Source organism: Bos indicus, chromosome 20, assembly GCF_029378745.1.
Source record: "Bos indicus isolate NIAB-ARS_2022 breed Sahiwal x Tharparkar chromosome 20, NIAB-ARS_B.indTharparkar_mat_pri_1.0, whole genome shotgun sequence".
Classification (NCBI taxonomy): domain Eukaryota; kingdom Metazoa; phylum Chordata; class Mammalia; order Artiodactyla; family Bovidae; genus Bos; species Bos indicus.
This window is the reverse complement of record NC_091779.1, coordinates 3,050,826-3,065,237: the sequence shown is the minus strand read 5'-3', so window position 1 is coordinate 3,065,237 and position 14,412 is coordinate 3,050,826. Positions and strand designations below refer to the sequence as shown.

The 14,412-nt window shown below is 48.3% G+C and overlaps 1 protein-coding gene across 10 annotated transcripts in view; it reads right to left on the bottom strand.

Annotated features, from left to right (window-relative positions):
* Window positions 1–4,831: 4,831 nt before the first annotated feature.
* Window positions 4,832–14,412, bottom strand: part of RANBP17 (RAN binding protein 17) — a 382,268-nt gene continuing 372,687 nt past the window's right edge. For 7 of the 10 annotated variants that reach the window (XM_070774506.1, XM_070774507.1, XM_070774508.1 and 4 more), the window contains 3 exons: window positions 9,221–9,319; window positions 7,223–7,350; window positions 4,832–5,249 (listed from right to left, as the gene is read on the bottom strand). In XM_070774506.1, coding sequence (XP_070630607.1) covers window positions 5,159–5,249; window positions 7,223–7,350; window positions 9,221–9,319 — 318 coding nt within the window. In that variant the 3' untranslated portion in view covers window positions 4,832–5,158. Of the gene's footprint in view, window positions 5,250–7,222; window positions 7,351–9,220; window positions 9,320–14,412 lie in introns of those variants that run through there. The other 3 variants (XM_070774512.1, XM_070774514.1, XR_011562386.1) reach the window with 2 other exon arrangements.

Here is a 14,412-nt window from a genome sequence, read left to right as displayed (position 1 = left end):
CTGCGGGTCCGCGGCGGCGGGGTGTGCGGCCGGGGGTGAGGGCAGGCGGCGGCGGGAGCCTGCAGAGGCGCCTCCACACCTCCTCTCATGCCCTTGTTTCCTCCCTGCCCCCCGTCAGCCATTTTTCCCATTTTGTGTTTTACAACTTTCCTTTCTTCCTGACAGATTTCTCTACTAAATTTGACTCCGTTTCAACACTTTTGTTGGGCAAATTACATTAAGATGGATGTTGCAGGTACCCTTTATGGTTTATTTATCGTGATACTGTTTGTATCTCACGCTTATAAATAACTTATGTTATAGCTTTTGTTTGTGGAAATGTAACTTACATATTTTATTACGCTTTCTGTAAACCTCAAAGAGAATCTTGTCAGGGAAGCGCTCTTATCAGCAATCCCAACTATGGGACATAAAAACCGACGCTGACATTATTTTTTAATATGCCAAGGAGGCAGGTTACTCTTGCTGTAGTTTGAAAGGTTTGCTGTCATCGTAAACTTACACCTCAATAAAACATTAAAAAGTCTCAAGAATGATTTTATAAAGGAGGGAGGAGGCTGAATTGGTGGCAGAACCCATAGACACAGCACTGGGAGGCCCAGGTATTGGACTGGGCTTTCTTGGGGAGTGACCAGCCCATCTGGGGGTCCCAGTGGGTCAGTGTTCACCTCCCCACCCAACTGTCTCCAAAGCCTGGTGGTGAAGAACCTAGCTTAAGGGACATTAGTGGAAAAGAAACATGAGTTTTGGAGTCAGGCTGACCCGACTTTGATCCCGGCTCGTCAACTTTTTGGCTGTGTGGCCAGGTTAGGCTTTTGGTCTCAGTTTTGTCACCTCTAAAATGGGGATAATGCTTACTTGACTCTCTTACCGGAAGGCATTACCTTTAAATGAGATCTTGATTTGCAGCGCGAGGTGGCTGCTCATTAAATGATAGTGGTTCCCGTTATTTAGTGTCCATCTTGGCGATCTTCACTCTCTCCCTCGCTGCTCTGCCTCGCTCTGCTCTTCAGGCGCTCTTTCCCTCCTCACCGTAAGGTGCCGGCTCTCTCAAATGCTGCCGCCTCTACGCTGCTGCACTGCTCCGTCTCTCACTTTGCCCAGTTTCTCTCACCGCACCACCCCGCTTTATCCTCGCACTCAGCTCTCCAGCTCACTCCGTCCCTGAGCGCAGCTTGCAGCTATGCCAGCTCAGCTGCATGTGTTGAAAGGGGCTCCCAGCACCGTAACACAAAGGCCCGTCTAGGTTGCAGGGCCAGTGGGAGGCCCTGGGGAGGGGCCAAGAGGGCTTTTCTGGCTGCTCCCATCACCAGACAGTGCAGCACCCACATCCCCTGTTCTAGAGAAGCCTGATGGGGAAGCACGGAAAAGACAGAACACCTAGAACACAAGCAGGACACAGCTGTCAGGGGGCAGGCTCTCAAGGCAGTGCAGAAAGCGAAAGCCTTGCAGTCATGACAGCGTCAAACTCTTTCCTGCTTGGCTATCAGCTGAAGCTGCTGGCTTGACCTAGCGCCCCACACTGCATACACAAGACATATTAGCCCCCTAGGAGCTCATCAGAAGGGCCAGGTATGCCGCAGTGGCTCACGCCTTCCTTGCCTCCTCACTCTGGGTGAGGCTGGTTGGATGGTAGACCCTGAGGACCTGCTGGAGTCATTTGTTTTTTTCCTGTTGCTGAGTGTGAGTTAGGTACACCTGTGACCTGATTAGAGCAGGTAACATATCAACTGTAATAGTTCTCTTTTGTGTGGGCTCTGCAAGATGGGGTATGCCCTTGAGTGCTGGCTTCATGGATGGGATGACCCTGCAGAACTCCCACATGGAACTCCAAGTGGCCTCAAGAGTCCTCCCTATGATCCCTGACCAAGGCTGACTTGGCAAGGCTCGGGGAAGGGGCAGGTGGTGCGGTTCCTGGGGAATGTGTGTGTGGAAACATCTGGAAACGTCCCAGCTTCCCCACTCTCCTTTCCTCCCTCAGAAAGGGCACAGAATGGAACTTAGCCTTCCTAGGAAGATCAGAATTCTGTTCCAGATTTCTGGGGAGAAACCTTTAGCCAAACCTTTCCAGTGAAGGCCAGGTAAGAGCCGAGGCTGGAAGATCCCTGCCTGTGTATAACTCCTCCCCCTGGGCGTGGTCTGGTCCTGGTGACTGGACTTCCATGAAGAGAATACAGAAGTGACTGGTGCCCCTCTGTGGTTAGGTTATGAGAGGCTGTGACTTCCAGGGTGCTGTGTTCTTCCTTGCTCTGGTAAAACAAGATGCTGTGCTGTGAGCCACCCTATGGAGAGGCCATTTGGCTAGGAGCTGAGGCTCAGTCCACCAACCCATGAGGGGCGGACTCCTGCCCACAGCCACGAGGACGTGTGGAAGCAGGTCCTTCCCAGCGAGCCTCGTGGTGAACAGGGCCTATGAGACCCACCACAGCCTGGGAGACCCAGAGGCAGAGCATCCGCAGGAACTGAGAGATAAGCAGTGCTGTTTAAGCCACTGTGAAAGCACTAGTTGCTCAGCTGTGTCTGACTCTTTGCCACCGTATGGACTGTCGTCCGCCAGGCTCCTCTTTCCATGGAATTCTCCAGGCAGGAATACTGGAGTGGGTTGCCATTCCCTTCTCCAGGGGATCTTCCCTACCCAGGGATCGAACGTGGGTCTTCTGCATTGCAGGCAGTTTCTTTACCATTTGAGCCACTGGAGAAGCCTCTATGTTTTGGGGTAATTTGTTATCTAGCAATAGAGTTCTGAAAAACACATGGAAATTGATATAAACATTAACTGGTTTCAACTTACCATTCTCAAATATAGGTTTTGGAAGAGATCTCAAGAATGCCTGTGAGGTGACACAGACCTGGGATCAAATATTGCCTGTGTAAGCTGGTACCACCTCTGAGCCTCAGTTTCCTCATCTGACACGGGGGCTGAGGGCACAGTCCCCTAGCTGAGTGTGCCTGCCTGGCACAGGTGCTCTGCACACCCAGCGCTGTGAGCAGGCCCTGCTGAGGTGGGGTGGGCGGGCCTGACAAGTCCTCCTCCCCAGCGGGCCTCCAAGGCTGTGACAGAGCCCCGGGCTGCTGAGAAGCCACCAGGCAGCCTCTGGGGGCGTGGTCAAGAAAAGCAAGCGCACACGGTGATTCTCTTGTGACCGTTTTAATGCAAATGACATGGTGCTTTTAGGTCTTGGAACATTTTATTGTTTATTTATTTAGGCCACGCCCCACAGCTTGTGGGATCACAGCTCCCTGACCAGGGATTGAACCTGGGCCATGGCAGTGGAAGCCCAGAATCCTAACAACTAGGCCACCAGGGAACTCCCAGGTCTTGAACTTAAAAAAAAAAAAGTCCCAGAATGGGACAGGCTTTCTATGAAGGATTTTTTTGGGATGGGTAGTATGCAGTAATTAGCCCCCGAGAAAGAGAAAATTCTCAAATCAGATTTCTCTAAAAAGTTAAGTTTTATGAAGTTCAGAATTTGCCTTCTCATGGAAAATTATTTATCCTACTGATAATGAAACACAGTGTAAGGCTGAGGCTTACTTCTCTCTTAGATACCAGAAATAACCCTACTTAGAACACACTTTTCCCTGACTTCCTGAGTTCACATATGGAAGACAAATTTTTAGATACACTTGGGTAACTTTGCTTTTATGTGACAAGCCTGTTATAAAACTCAACTATCAAGAAAAATTTCAAGAAATAACTAGTCTGAGAAATGAGATTATAAAAGGAGCCTGCGGATTTACCTCTTCAACAGTAAGGCCAACCTTTCATGTCTTATCAGAAATAAAGGGAATAATATTTATTATAAGCCTGAACCATGAAGACAGAGCAGTGAGATACCAAAGCCATCTGACAGTGACAATCTCAAATTAATAGCCTAGTTACCATCCATCACAAGTTGTAAAGGCCTTCTCCTTGTCCTGAGTTTGCGTTGAGTTGCAGTCCCCACAGTAAAAAGAGTTTTTATGGCAAGATGAAAACCAGCTGATCCTCATCCTCTGAAAATCTATAGTTTAGCATCTAGAACCGTTTTGGGTGGCTCAAGAAGGCAAGTGGCTTTGAATCTACATTTTAATTGGATGCCTCTGCTTCTCTTAACGGAGAAGGCAATGGCACCCCACTCCAGTACTTTTGCCTGGAAATCCCATGGATGGAGGAGGCTGGTAGGCTGCAGTCCATGGGGTTGTGAAGAGTTGGAAACGACTGAGAGACTTCACTTTCAGTCTTCACTTTCATGCATTGGAGAAGGAAATGGCAACCCACTCCAGTGTTCTTGCCTGGAGGATCCCAGGGACGGGGGAGCCTGGTGGGCTGCCGTCTATGGGGTCGCACAGAGTCGGACACAACCGAAGCGACTTAGCAGCAGCAGCAGCAGCAGCAGCTTCTCTTAAAAATTAAACGGAGGCAGAAGGACTGGGTGCTAGCAGCGCCCGGAACTGCTTGCTGGGGCTACCTACTCCTTCTGAAGGAATAGCTCTGCAGGCAGTAATTGCACAGCTTAATTCTTCTAGACTAAACCACTTCAGATTTATGCCAGTGAAAAGCAAACGTTGTTTGTAAGTCATTTAATTGTGTTACTTCTCTCAACTTTATCAGACGCTGCTGAGGCAGAGAGGTCTATGTGCAGTCCTGTGGGATGCTTCACAGAGCTCCCAGGCTCGTTTGAAATGCCCACAGCTCAGAGCTCCAACACTGCTTTTCCAGACAAGACTAATAACAAACTACTAATTTAACAGGTTCAAATGGTATTTGTCTCAATCCAGGATCCACATTGAAGGCTGCATCTCCCACAAATTCACCACCTTGATCGCAGAGCCATTAACTAGTAAACACTGAGCCACAAACCTGGTTTATTATGTTCTTTGGTTAAATATTGTTTCTACACCCTTTCAGAGCATTATAAGAACAAAGATAATAATATTATATAGAAAGACTGAAAACACATCTTTTGCTTTTTTCAGTGAAAAGGCTGAATTTACATTGTTTGTGCACTATTATAAATTCTTATAATTAGGCCAGACTTATAAAAAGGTAGGGTTTTTGTTGTTGTTTGTTTGTTTTGAAAAATAGATTCTCCTGGGCTAGCCAACATCACTCTCCTGGGATCCAGACCCACGAGTCTCTGGATGAAGGCCTCTCGGCACTTGGGCAGAAGTCCAGTCAGCTCATCATGTCCAGCGGCTCGGTGCTGCCGTCACTACGAAGGGCCTCGGCCATGTCTCTTCTGAAGACGGAGAGGTTCTGGGTGAACCTGTGGGAAGAGGAAGAAGGGCTTGAGTGCAGTGGCAAAGCTGAAGCTGTGTGAGCCCCTGGTGGCGGGGTTCAGGACCCAGGAGGGGCCCTGGCTGAGCTCCCTCCTCCCATGCCACGGCCACTGTAGCTCCTGCCCTTCCCCTTCCAGAGAACCAGGGCTATCAGCAAAGACACTAATCATTCTGAGGGGTGTGTTCTGTGGTTATACCATTTAAGAATTGTTTTTAAAAGTTGAATTACACATAGGTAGTAACGAATATAAAGAAAAGAACCAAAGCTTATGTTGTGTTTACATATAAATTCATTTAATCATCATAAGACTTCCCCAGAGCAAGTGATTAGGATCGTCATTTGTGGGTGAGAAAACCAAACTCAGTGCTGCCAAAAGAGGGGGCACTGGGTAAGACTGCCTGGGTTCAGATCCTGACTCTATTACTTCTTAACTGGGTGGTCTCAGACGAACACTTAACCTCGGTCTTGGTACCCCATGTGACAGCTACCTTATGGGACTGTGAGAAGTAAGAACTGACTGAGTTAAGAGAGACAGTGCCTAAGCACTCAGCATCCTGCCTGGCATGTGGAGAACACCGTCCTTGCTGGCTAGTACTCTCACTAAACAAGGGGCTCACAGAGCCGCTCAGGAGGTGGTACTCAAACTCCCAAGCCTCGGGCGAAACAACTTCCCCCTTGGGGCATCTAGCAAGGCACCTCCCCTTCCTTCACTAAGTCTCTTCTCCTCCTAACTTGGAGGCTGCCCCTATTTGCCTGACAGAGGATCTTGGCGCAGAACAAGCAGTGAAGGGAACATGTCCACAGAGTCCATCTGACTTGGCCTTGTATTATCAAAGCCCAGGTTCTGGCCTGTGGCTATGGGGCAATTAATAATTTGCATTTCAATTGCATACCATTTGAATGCTACCACATTTTATAAAAGGATGGGGCAAGAATTTTTTTTTACCCTGAAAACATTTTTCTCTCTCCATCATTCATTATGTCTGTCTCTGCCACTAGAAGCTCCATGAGGGCAAAAAAACCTGGAACTGTTAGTTCCCCACTGGTATCCCCAGTGCCTGGCACATAGCAGATTCGCAACAAACTTTTGTGAACAAATGAATGAATGAATGAATTCAAGCACAGGTGACATCTGTGTTCCTCATCAAGACCTCACGGGCAGCCTACCTGTCTCTGTTCTTGCCAAACCAACCGCATAACTAAAGGTCAGACAGAGGAAGGAACTACTTACTCACTCACTATTTATTCTATGTCCTAGGCACCACGTTGACTATATTCTGTCATTTAAATGTCACAACCAATTATCACCATCTTTCTTTTACTGGTGAGAAAACTGAGGATCAGAGAAGTTGACTGCCTTACTCACTGCCACACAGCTTATAAAGGAATAAAATTTAAATTGGAATCTGTCTGACCTCAAAGTCCATGTTTGTTCAAATGTCAGGAAGCCTTTCTTTGTCCTTCATAGCAGTTATAACTCTTTCTTTCTTTTAACCTTTCAATAAGTTATTTTTTCTGTGGGATTATAAAATGCTTAAGGGCAAAAGTTGCACTTTATTCTCCAGTGGCTCAGTGGTGAAGAATCTGCCTGCAATGCAGGAGACACAGGAGATGTGGTTCAATCCTTTGGTCGGGAGGATTCCCTGGAGGCGGGCATGGCAACCCACTCCAGTATTCTTGCCTGGAGAATCCCATGGACAGAGGAGCCTGGCGGGCTACCGTTCATGGGGTGGCAAAGAGTTGGACACGACTGAAACAACTTAGCACGGACGCGTGCATGCACCCTTTACAGTGCCTAGCATGCTGCTTGGAAGAAAGCAAATACCCATACTGGATGGAACTAAACTGAGCCGAGGATTACAAGGTGTAATAGAAAAGCCACATCAGTGCGTGAGCTGTGTTCAGTGCAATCCTGGAACATCCATCTCCCTGAGACGCTGACTACTGGGCATCGCTCACCTGTCTCTGTTCTTGACAGACAGGTTCTGCTCCACTCCTTCCATCAGGTTCCTGAAGCACTGGGCAAGGACCTCCTGCTTGGGGAGAGGCTGGCTGTTTATCAGACCTGCCCTCAGTTCACCGAAATACTGTTGGGAGACAGAACAAGTGTCAGAGGTCTGGCTCCAAACTGGGCCTGAAGAAAGCTGTGGGGGAGGGGCCAGACCAGCTCTGAAGGGCTCAGGGCTCCTAACTCTCAAACGGGCTTTGGTCTGGGTCCACTGTGAACATTAAGCCTCGAGAGAAAACCAGAGCAATAGAGATGCTCCTGACTATAAACTGTATTATCCCCTCTCATAAAATCTCTTGCTATAATTGTTTTATTGTTACAGAACAATTTAGGCTGATGGAGTCCTCGCCTCCTGGGTGGGGGATCAAGCACATAAAGGCCTTCCTCTTCTCAACACTCAGAAAGGCTGAAAGAGGAACGGCCTCTTAGGGTGAGGAAAGAACTTAGCCAGGGAGCACCTGGGTAGCTGAGGCCAGGCCCCGCGTCCTGTCTCCTGCTTCTCCGCCCCCCAAGGCTTCAGTGAGCTGCCTCTCAAACCGCCTCAGGCTCTGTGCACCCAAGCTTCTGTACTCCTGGGTCAGGGCGGGTCTGTTCGGCTGAGGAAGGGCACCTCAGGCGCTCACTTAGTTCTGGGAGAGCTGTCTGCCACCAAGAAAAACCCGTCACGCCTGGCCACAAAGAACCGCACAGCCCTTTTCTCTCCGCTGACGACTGTGGGCTTTTACACACACGCTCTCACACTAACAGCAGCCCCTAATCATCGGAAACAGCCTAATTTCAGCACAAAGACGACATTTTGCTAGTCATGTGTTTATCCTTCCAGGCCCAAACAGCATGATATTTAATTTTCATCATACATTAAAACAGCTCACATCAAAAACACACATAATTAATATGTAGTCAGACTAATACTTAAATACTATATATCAGAAGCATTATACTTAAACCACAATGTCTTCCTGAACAAGATTGGGAATGCACAAAACTACTTATTTTTCCCTTTTATAATGATGCAGTGACTCACACCAAATAGAAAATTATTAGTTTTTCATCCCAAACCATGAAATATTGCCTCCATCAGTAAAGTATAATATTGTGATGTCATAAGCTTTTTCTAAACACTGAATTTGCCCTTATTCCCTCTCAATCATTTTAAAAGAACTGCTCTCTTTTATAGAGCTTGGATTTAAATCACAATAACACCGAGGGAAGATGAATGACAGTGCTATTGAATGTGGCTAAAATTGGATACTTCAGCACAGGTGAATGATGAGACAGCTCTTCTCTTTTTGATATATTTTCTTCTTCTATTAGTTTCCTTCCAAGGCTGGGATTTCAGTTTGAATTTTAATGTATGCGGCTGTCTCTAATCTCACTGTCTTTTCCCCAGTACTCTCTGATTGTATAGACAATTCATTCTCCCGAGCAGTAATGCACTGTTCCTACTGACTGCTGGGGAGCCAGGGGTGGGTTCAAGGGGAAGCTGGAGAACCTGGGAGGCAGCCCAGAGTGGTGCGTGCACTCAAGGGCTAGAGACGCACGTCCTGGATAGAGGGTGCTGCCTCTGTATTCGGGGGACTGCTACCATTGAGGGCAGTGGTCAATGGGCATCAGGAAGGAGGCCCAGGAAAGGGCAAAAGAGATTGTTGCCCAGCATCTCCTGGAGCAGGGAAGGGAGTGAGGGTGAGCTGGAAGCACTGCTGAGCTAACCACCTGCCCAGTGTGGGGGCTCTGGGTTCCAGAAAAGCTAGCCTGAGGTGTCCACTTAGCTGAAGGAGATCTGAGGCCCCTGGGGAAGGGCCTTCTGGGGGAATACGGCCTTGTCCTGGGCGCTCAAGGTGCCCGCTCACGCTCAGCTGGCCCCCGTCTCTCTCACAGCCTGGCCTGGTGTCTGGCTGCACCCTCCTCCTGCGGTTGCCTCCTGGGGACCTCCCAGCAGCCACACTCACCTTCTCATTGAGCAGGATGAGCCCCAGGAGAGGCCTGGACACTGACCACTGGTTCCGACAGTCTTCAAAGACAATGGTGTTCATGAGGACGGACATCATCTATAAGACAGAGTCACATGATGACACTGGCGCCCTGGCTTGAGATCGCCCCAACCCCAGGCCTTCTGTGTGCTGCCCACCACATCCGGCCACCAGCCATGAGGGCACTTGCTGGACAAACAGCTTTGACTCTGGAAGCCTATACTGCTGCCTATGGGAACTCTTGGCAAAGACTCTCAGCTCCCTGAGGAAGAGCTGCCCCTACTGAAACATGTGGTGAGAACCTTCTGGGTGGGAGAAGTCAGAGGCCACAGGCCCAAGGGGATCAGTTCCTGCCTCTCAACCCAGACGTGCTTTCCTCTCTACTGGGTCACCGAGCAAGAAGCTCAGCTCACTGTTGAGGCTCCTATTTCACCAAAGACATGGTCAAATTATAGAGGGGCCACATCTCTCCATGACCCCTTCATGCAGACGGAGAAAGGGAACCCAACCCATGTCACCCTGGGAGTCACGGTTCCTGCTGGCTCAGGCTGTTAAAAATCTTTTCATTCGTTCCTCATACACTAAACTTACTCATTTACTCACTTCACTCCTACATCGCTTATTTTTTTAAAATCTTTATTGAATTTGTTACAATATTATTTGTTTGCTGTTTTGGTTTTAGGCCACAAGGCACGAGGGATTTAGCTCCCCGACCAGGGATTGAACCTACACCCTCTATATTGGAAGGCGAAGTCTTAACCACTGAACCACCACGAAAGTCCTACTCCTGTATGTCATACTCATCCATTTTCTTAAATTCCAAGTCTGCAAGATGCCTGGGAGGAGGTAAGAGAACACAGACATCTACCACAACCTCTGTTCTTGAGGAGCTAAAAGCTTCCTGGGACAGACTACTCCTTAGAGGTAACAGGAACCAGGGCTGGGCAAAGATGCTGTGGGTCAGCGGCGGGAAGATGGACACTTCTGGGTCCTTGAGAATCAGGGAAGACTCCACAGAGAAGGCCACAGTTATGGAGTTCATCATAAATGTGTTCTAAGCAGAGACAGCAGCAAAAACGGAGACTGGGCAAGAACACAGAGGGTTTTGCAATGGTAAGGAATGCAGTGTGGTAGAGAGAAGAGAGGTGGGCCAGAAGCAAGACCCCAGAACAGGCTGGGAGACCTCGATGGAGAATCTGGCCATTTGCACCTAAAGAGAGACATGCTCAGATCTGTACTTAGGAAAGCTCCCTCTGGGACACATGGACTGTGCAGGTGAAAGAACAGGAGGGAGGCCAGAGATGAGGCTGCTGCAGCAGTCCTGGCAGAGAGCGATGAAGCAAGCTCTGGTCGCCCATGTGAAGCGGATGCTACAGGTCCTGCTTCTTGGACACTAGACCCCTCATCTCCAGTCCTTCCTGTTTCACTGCTTCAGAGCTCCTTTCCCTGAAGGAAGGCAGGGGAGACAGCAATTATGTGGCAGAGTCTACTACACACAACACCCCTGACTAGGCTTTGGTGACATCTGGCTTTGTCCTCTGGCCTTTTTGCAACCCAGTTTACCCTGTGATCTTGGGCAAGGCACGGAACCTCTCTCTCTCTGTGTCTTAGTTTCATTACCCATAAAGAGGGAAATGATAATCCAGTACAAGGAAGCTCAGGGAATCAAATGAGATGGTAGATATAAAAAGTGCTGCAAAGAGTGAAAAGTGTTATAAACATTTAAGGTGTGTGTGAGTGTGTGCTCAGTCATGTCTGACTCTTTGTGACTCCATGGACTGTAGCCTGCCAGGCTCCTCTGTCTATAGGGATTCTCCAGGCAAGAATACTGGAGTGGGTTGCCATGCCCTCCTCCAGGGAATCTTCTCAACCCAGGAATCGAACCCAGGAGTCTCCCGCAATACAGGAGGATTCTTTACCACCTGAGCCACCAGGGAAGCCCATTTCAGGTATATATGTATAAACAACACCGATGAGCTCTAAGCAGCTGCTGTCCCACACATCATCGTCATCATCCTGACAGGCCGACTGTGAATGAAAGCTGCCATTGCACATTTATGGTGTGTCCAGTGTCCTGACGAGAGGCTGGGTCTTATGCTGGCATGTTGGACATCATTTGCAGATCACGTGTTTCTGTATACAATCTAACAAGCCACCCAAAGTCATAGAGCCACAAATTAAATTGACAAGCAAAACTAACAGATCTGCGGAGACAGCCTAAAATATTACGGGCTTCACAATCTGAAGGCGGAATGGGTATGTTAATGGAAAAGATGAAAGTTAGAGGCACCAAAGTCCTCCAGTAACTGACAAAGCATGCTGAAGTGATGTGCCAATTACTTTATACGGTTCTCCCGTGGATTCATTTGTCTGAATGCATGTATTTATGTCTGTAATAAGTAAGGGGATGTTTGAATAAAATACTTTTCTAAAAATAAAGTTGGCTAAAACAGATGACTTTTTTTTCTTTTTTACTCTTCCGGAAAAATGGAAATTAGTGAGCAAATCCACTCAAAGGGTATTGACATGGCAACTCATTTCCACAGTTCTTTTTTCTAATAATCTGAGAGGATATGGGGAAACAATTCAATCAGTGTAGCAAATCCCTTTGGAGAAAGGTCCCCCACCCCCATATGGAAGAGTCCTGGGTGAAATGCTTAAGTTACCTGCTCCAGGTACTGTGGAATCTCTCATGGTTATGGATGGAACAAGTCAAGACTGAAAGGACAGAGCTCTTGCCTGCTCTGCCGCAGCCCACCCCAGCCTGCGCTGAGTCCAAAGCACCATCAGCGCTGAGTATGTGGAGGCCGCAGGAGCGGGCCTCACTCTGCCAGCCTCTGCTCACCGCCTACAGGCATGGCTGGAATGGCCATCTCAAACTGGCCCATCCCAGGCTACATTCTCCAGAGCCTGTGTCCAAAGAGCATACACATTATCCACTGTATTATCCTAAGCAGCTAGTCTGCCCAATCAGGGAATGGGCCACTTGGGAAAAGCAGACAACTCACTGTCTCAGGTGCTGCCCTTCCCAAGAGGCTTGGGCTAAGTTTGTAGAAAATTTCTATCAGTGAAGCAAAACCAACATTGGTTTGGTAGGGACAGACTGGAGGCAGTGAGAACTAAGGCCAAATCTGGCCTGCCACTTATGTAACCTGGGATGCTGGTCACGTTGTTTGTCTTTTCTGAGGCTTTATTTCTTTACATATAAAACGAGAGATTATGACAACTGCTTTGCAGGGCCACGGTGAAGACTGACTTCCTTCACAGGTTCTCAGTCATCGCTGGTGCTCCTTCGCTCCCACCATGGTTGCCCCGCCCGGCCTGACCCAGTGGAATCTCATGGCTCCAGGAAGCACCCAATTTCATGTCTTGATTATGGACAGATAACCCAGATTATATTCTCCTCACAATTATCTGACCTCACTGGGAGTTGCAATAAAAGTAAAAACAATATCCTCTACCTCCTGCAGCCAAAAAAAAGCTAAAATAGAAAACAGTACAAAAATCAGTTCTGTTTGGTCTGGCACATGTATTAGTATGGATTTTGAGTGATAGTGCTTCTGAAAACTTGTAACCTTCTAAATAAAACATGAAGCTACTTGACGAATATCTGACCTGGAAAAATAAAACAAAGCAGTGCTGTGTTACCTGGACCTCTGTTCACTCCTCAGCTCTCCTACGTTTCTGCCCTAAAACGGGAAGTAAAGCACAAGCGCAAGGCACAGTGGACTTGCCTGTTCACACGCGCGGGCCCACTCTCCCCCTCCAGCAGGCTCTCACTGCAGACGCTGACGAGGTGTCAGCACAGATGTGGCTTGTGCTGGACGTACTCTAAGGACATTGGAGGTTCAATGGGTCTAGAAGCTAGGAGGAGAAGGATGGCTGAGAGCTGTGGCTCGAGTGGGTACTGGGTGATGACTGCAAGGGGGTGTTAGGGAGATTGGTCTGCGACCTCCTACCATTCTGGGACCATGGGGGACATTTCTCTGTATCCCTCCTGCTTTGTGTGGCATCTGGCACCTACCAGAAGCTCAGGAAAATAGCTATTGGGTGACAGAATGAATGCACAGATGAATAAATGAAAGAATGGGAAAGGATGAGTGAAATATCAACTAAAATATAAAGAGCTAAAGAGCTGAAAGGGAACTGTACAGAAAACAGAGAAGTTCTGGCCTCAGCCCATGGCTAAAACTGAAATTGGTGAATATCTAAATCAATACACTGTTCGTCTCCAAGGCTCTTGCTTTTGTGTGCAGAGCCTGAGAGTGCTTCTAAGTCACTGTTGCTTCTCTAGCCAGCGGCTGCCTGGACGAGATCTCTAGGGCCTTTTAGGTCACCGAGGCTAAAGGCTGAGGCACCATCTTTCTTACTGACAGCCATTTCCACCTAAGAGTAAGCTGTGCCTGATGAGGTTTCTCTCTGCCCGACGGGAACAGATATGTTTGCAGAAAGCCCCTGGGTGCTCAGCACTCTGTGAGGCACAGGTACACACTGTCTGCAACCCCCAGCTAACCCTGAGGGAGACATTATCCCCGTTTCATAGTCTAAGGAGCTGAAGTCCTGAGCAAGTCAGGGACTTGCTCCAGGCATCACAGCTATCAGCTGCCGTGATGTGACGTGGAACCAGGGCCCGTGCACAGGTCTGCCCAAGTCCAGAGGCTGCTGCCTGCCACTCTGAGGCTGCCCGTGGGCAGGGCCAGGCCTGTATGAGTGGCCATGGCTCCTTCGCCCACCCTCAGAGGGCCTCCCAGACGTGCTGCCCACGTGTGTGTCCTGTTTGGCCACTCGACCACTTGCTCAGGAGTCAGACAGCTACTGAAGCCCCTGTGATTAGAATCCAGGGAAGGGGTTCCTGGTGAGTCGGCAGGAGACCTTCTTGCCTCCCACCTAGCGTTTTTATAAGTCTGGATACCATAACTTCAGCCTCTCAAGATGAACAGCAATAGACATAATTAATAGATTATCTCTGGAAAATGGTCCATTGAACCATTGGTTTCACTCCTACCCAGGTATATAGCAATTTAAATAAACATAGGAGAAAGGATTAGGAAATTAAACTAATTTTCTTCAATTTAAAATACTCTCTATAGAGTGAACATTTTTCATTGTTAATATTCTTTGGGTATGTTGATAAAACTAAAAAATATTCCACAAAATCTAAGAAACTCCTC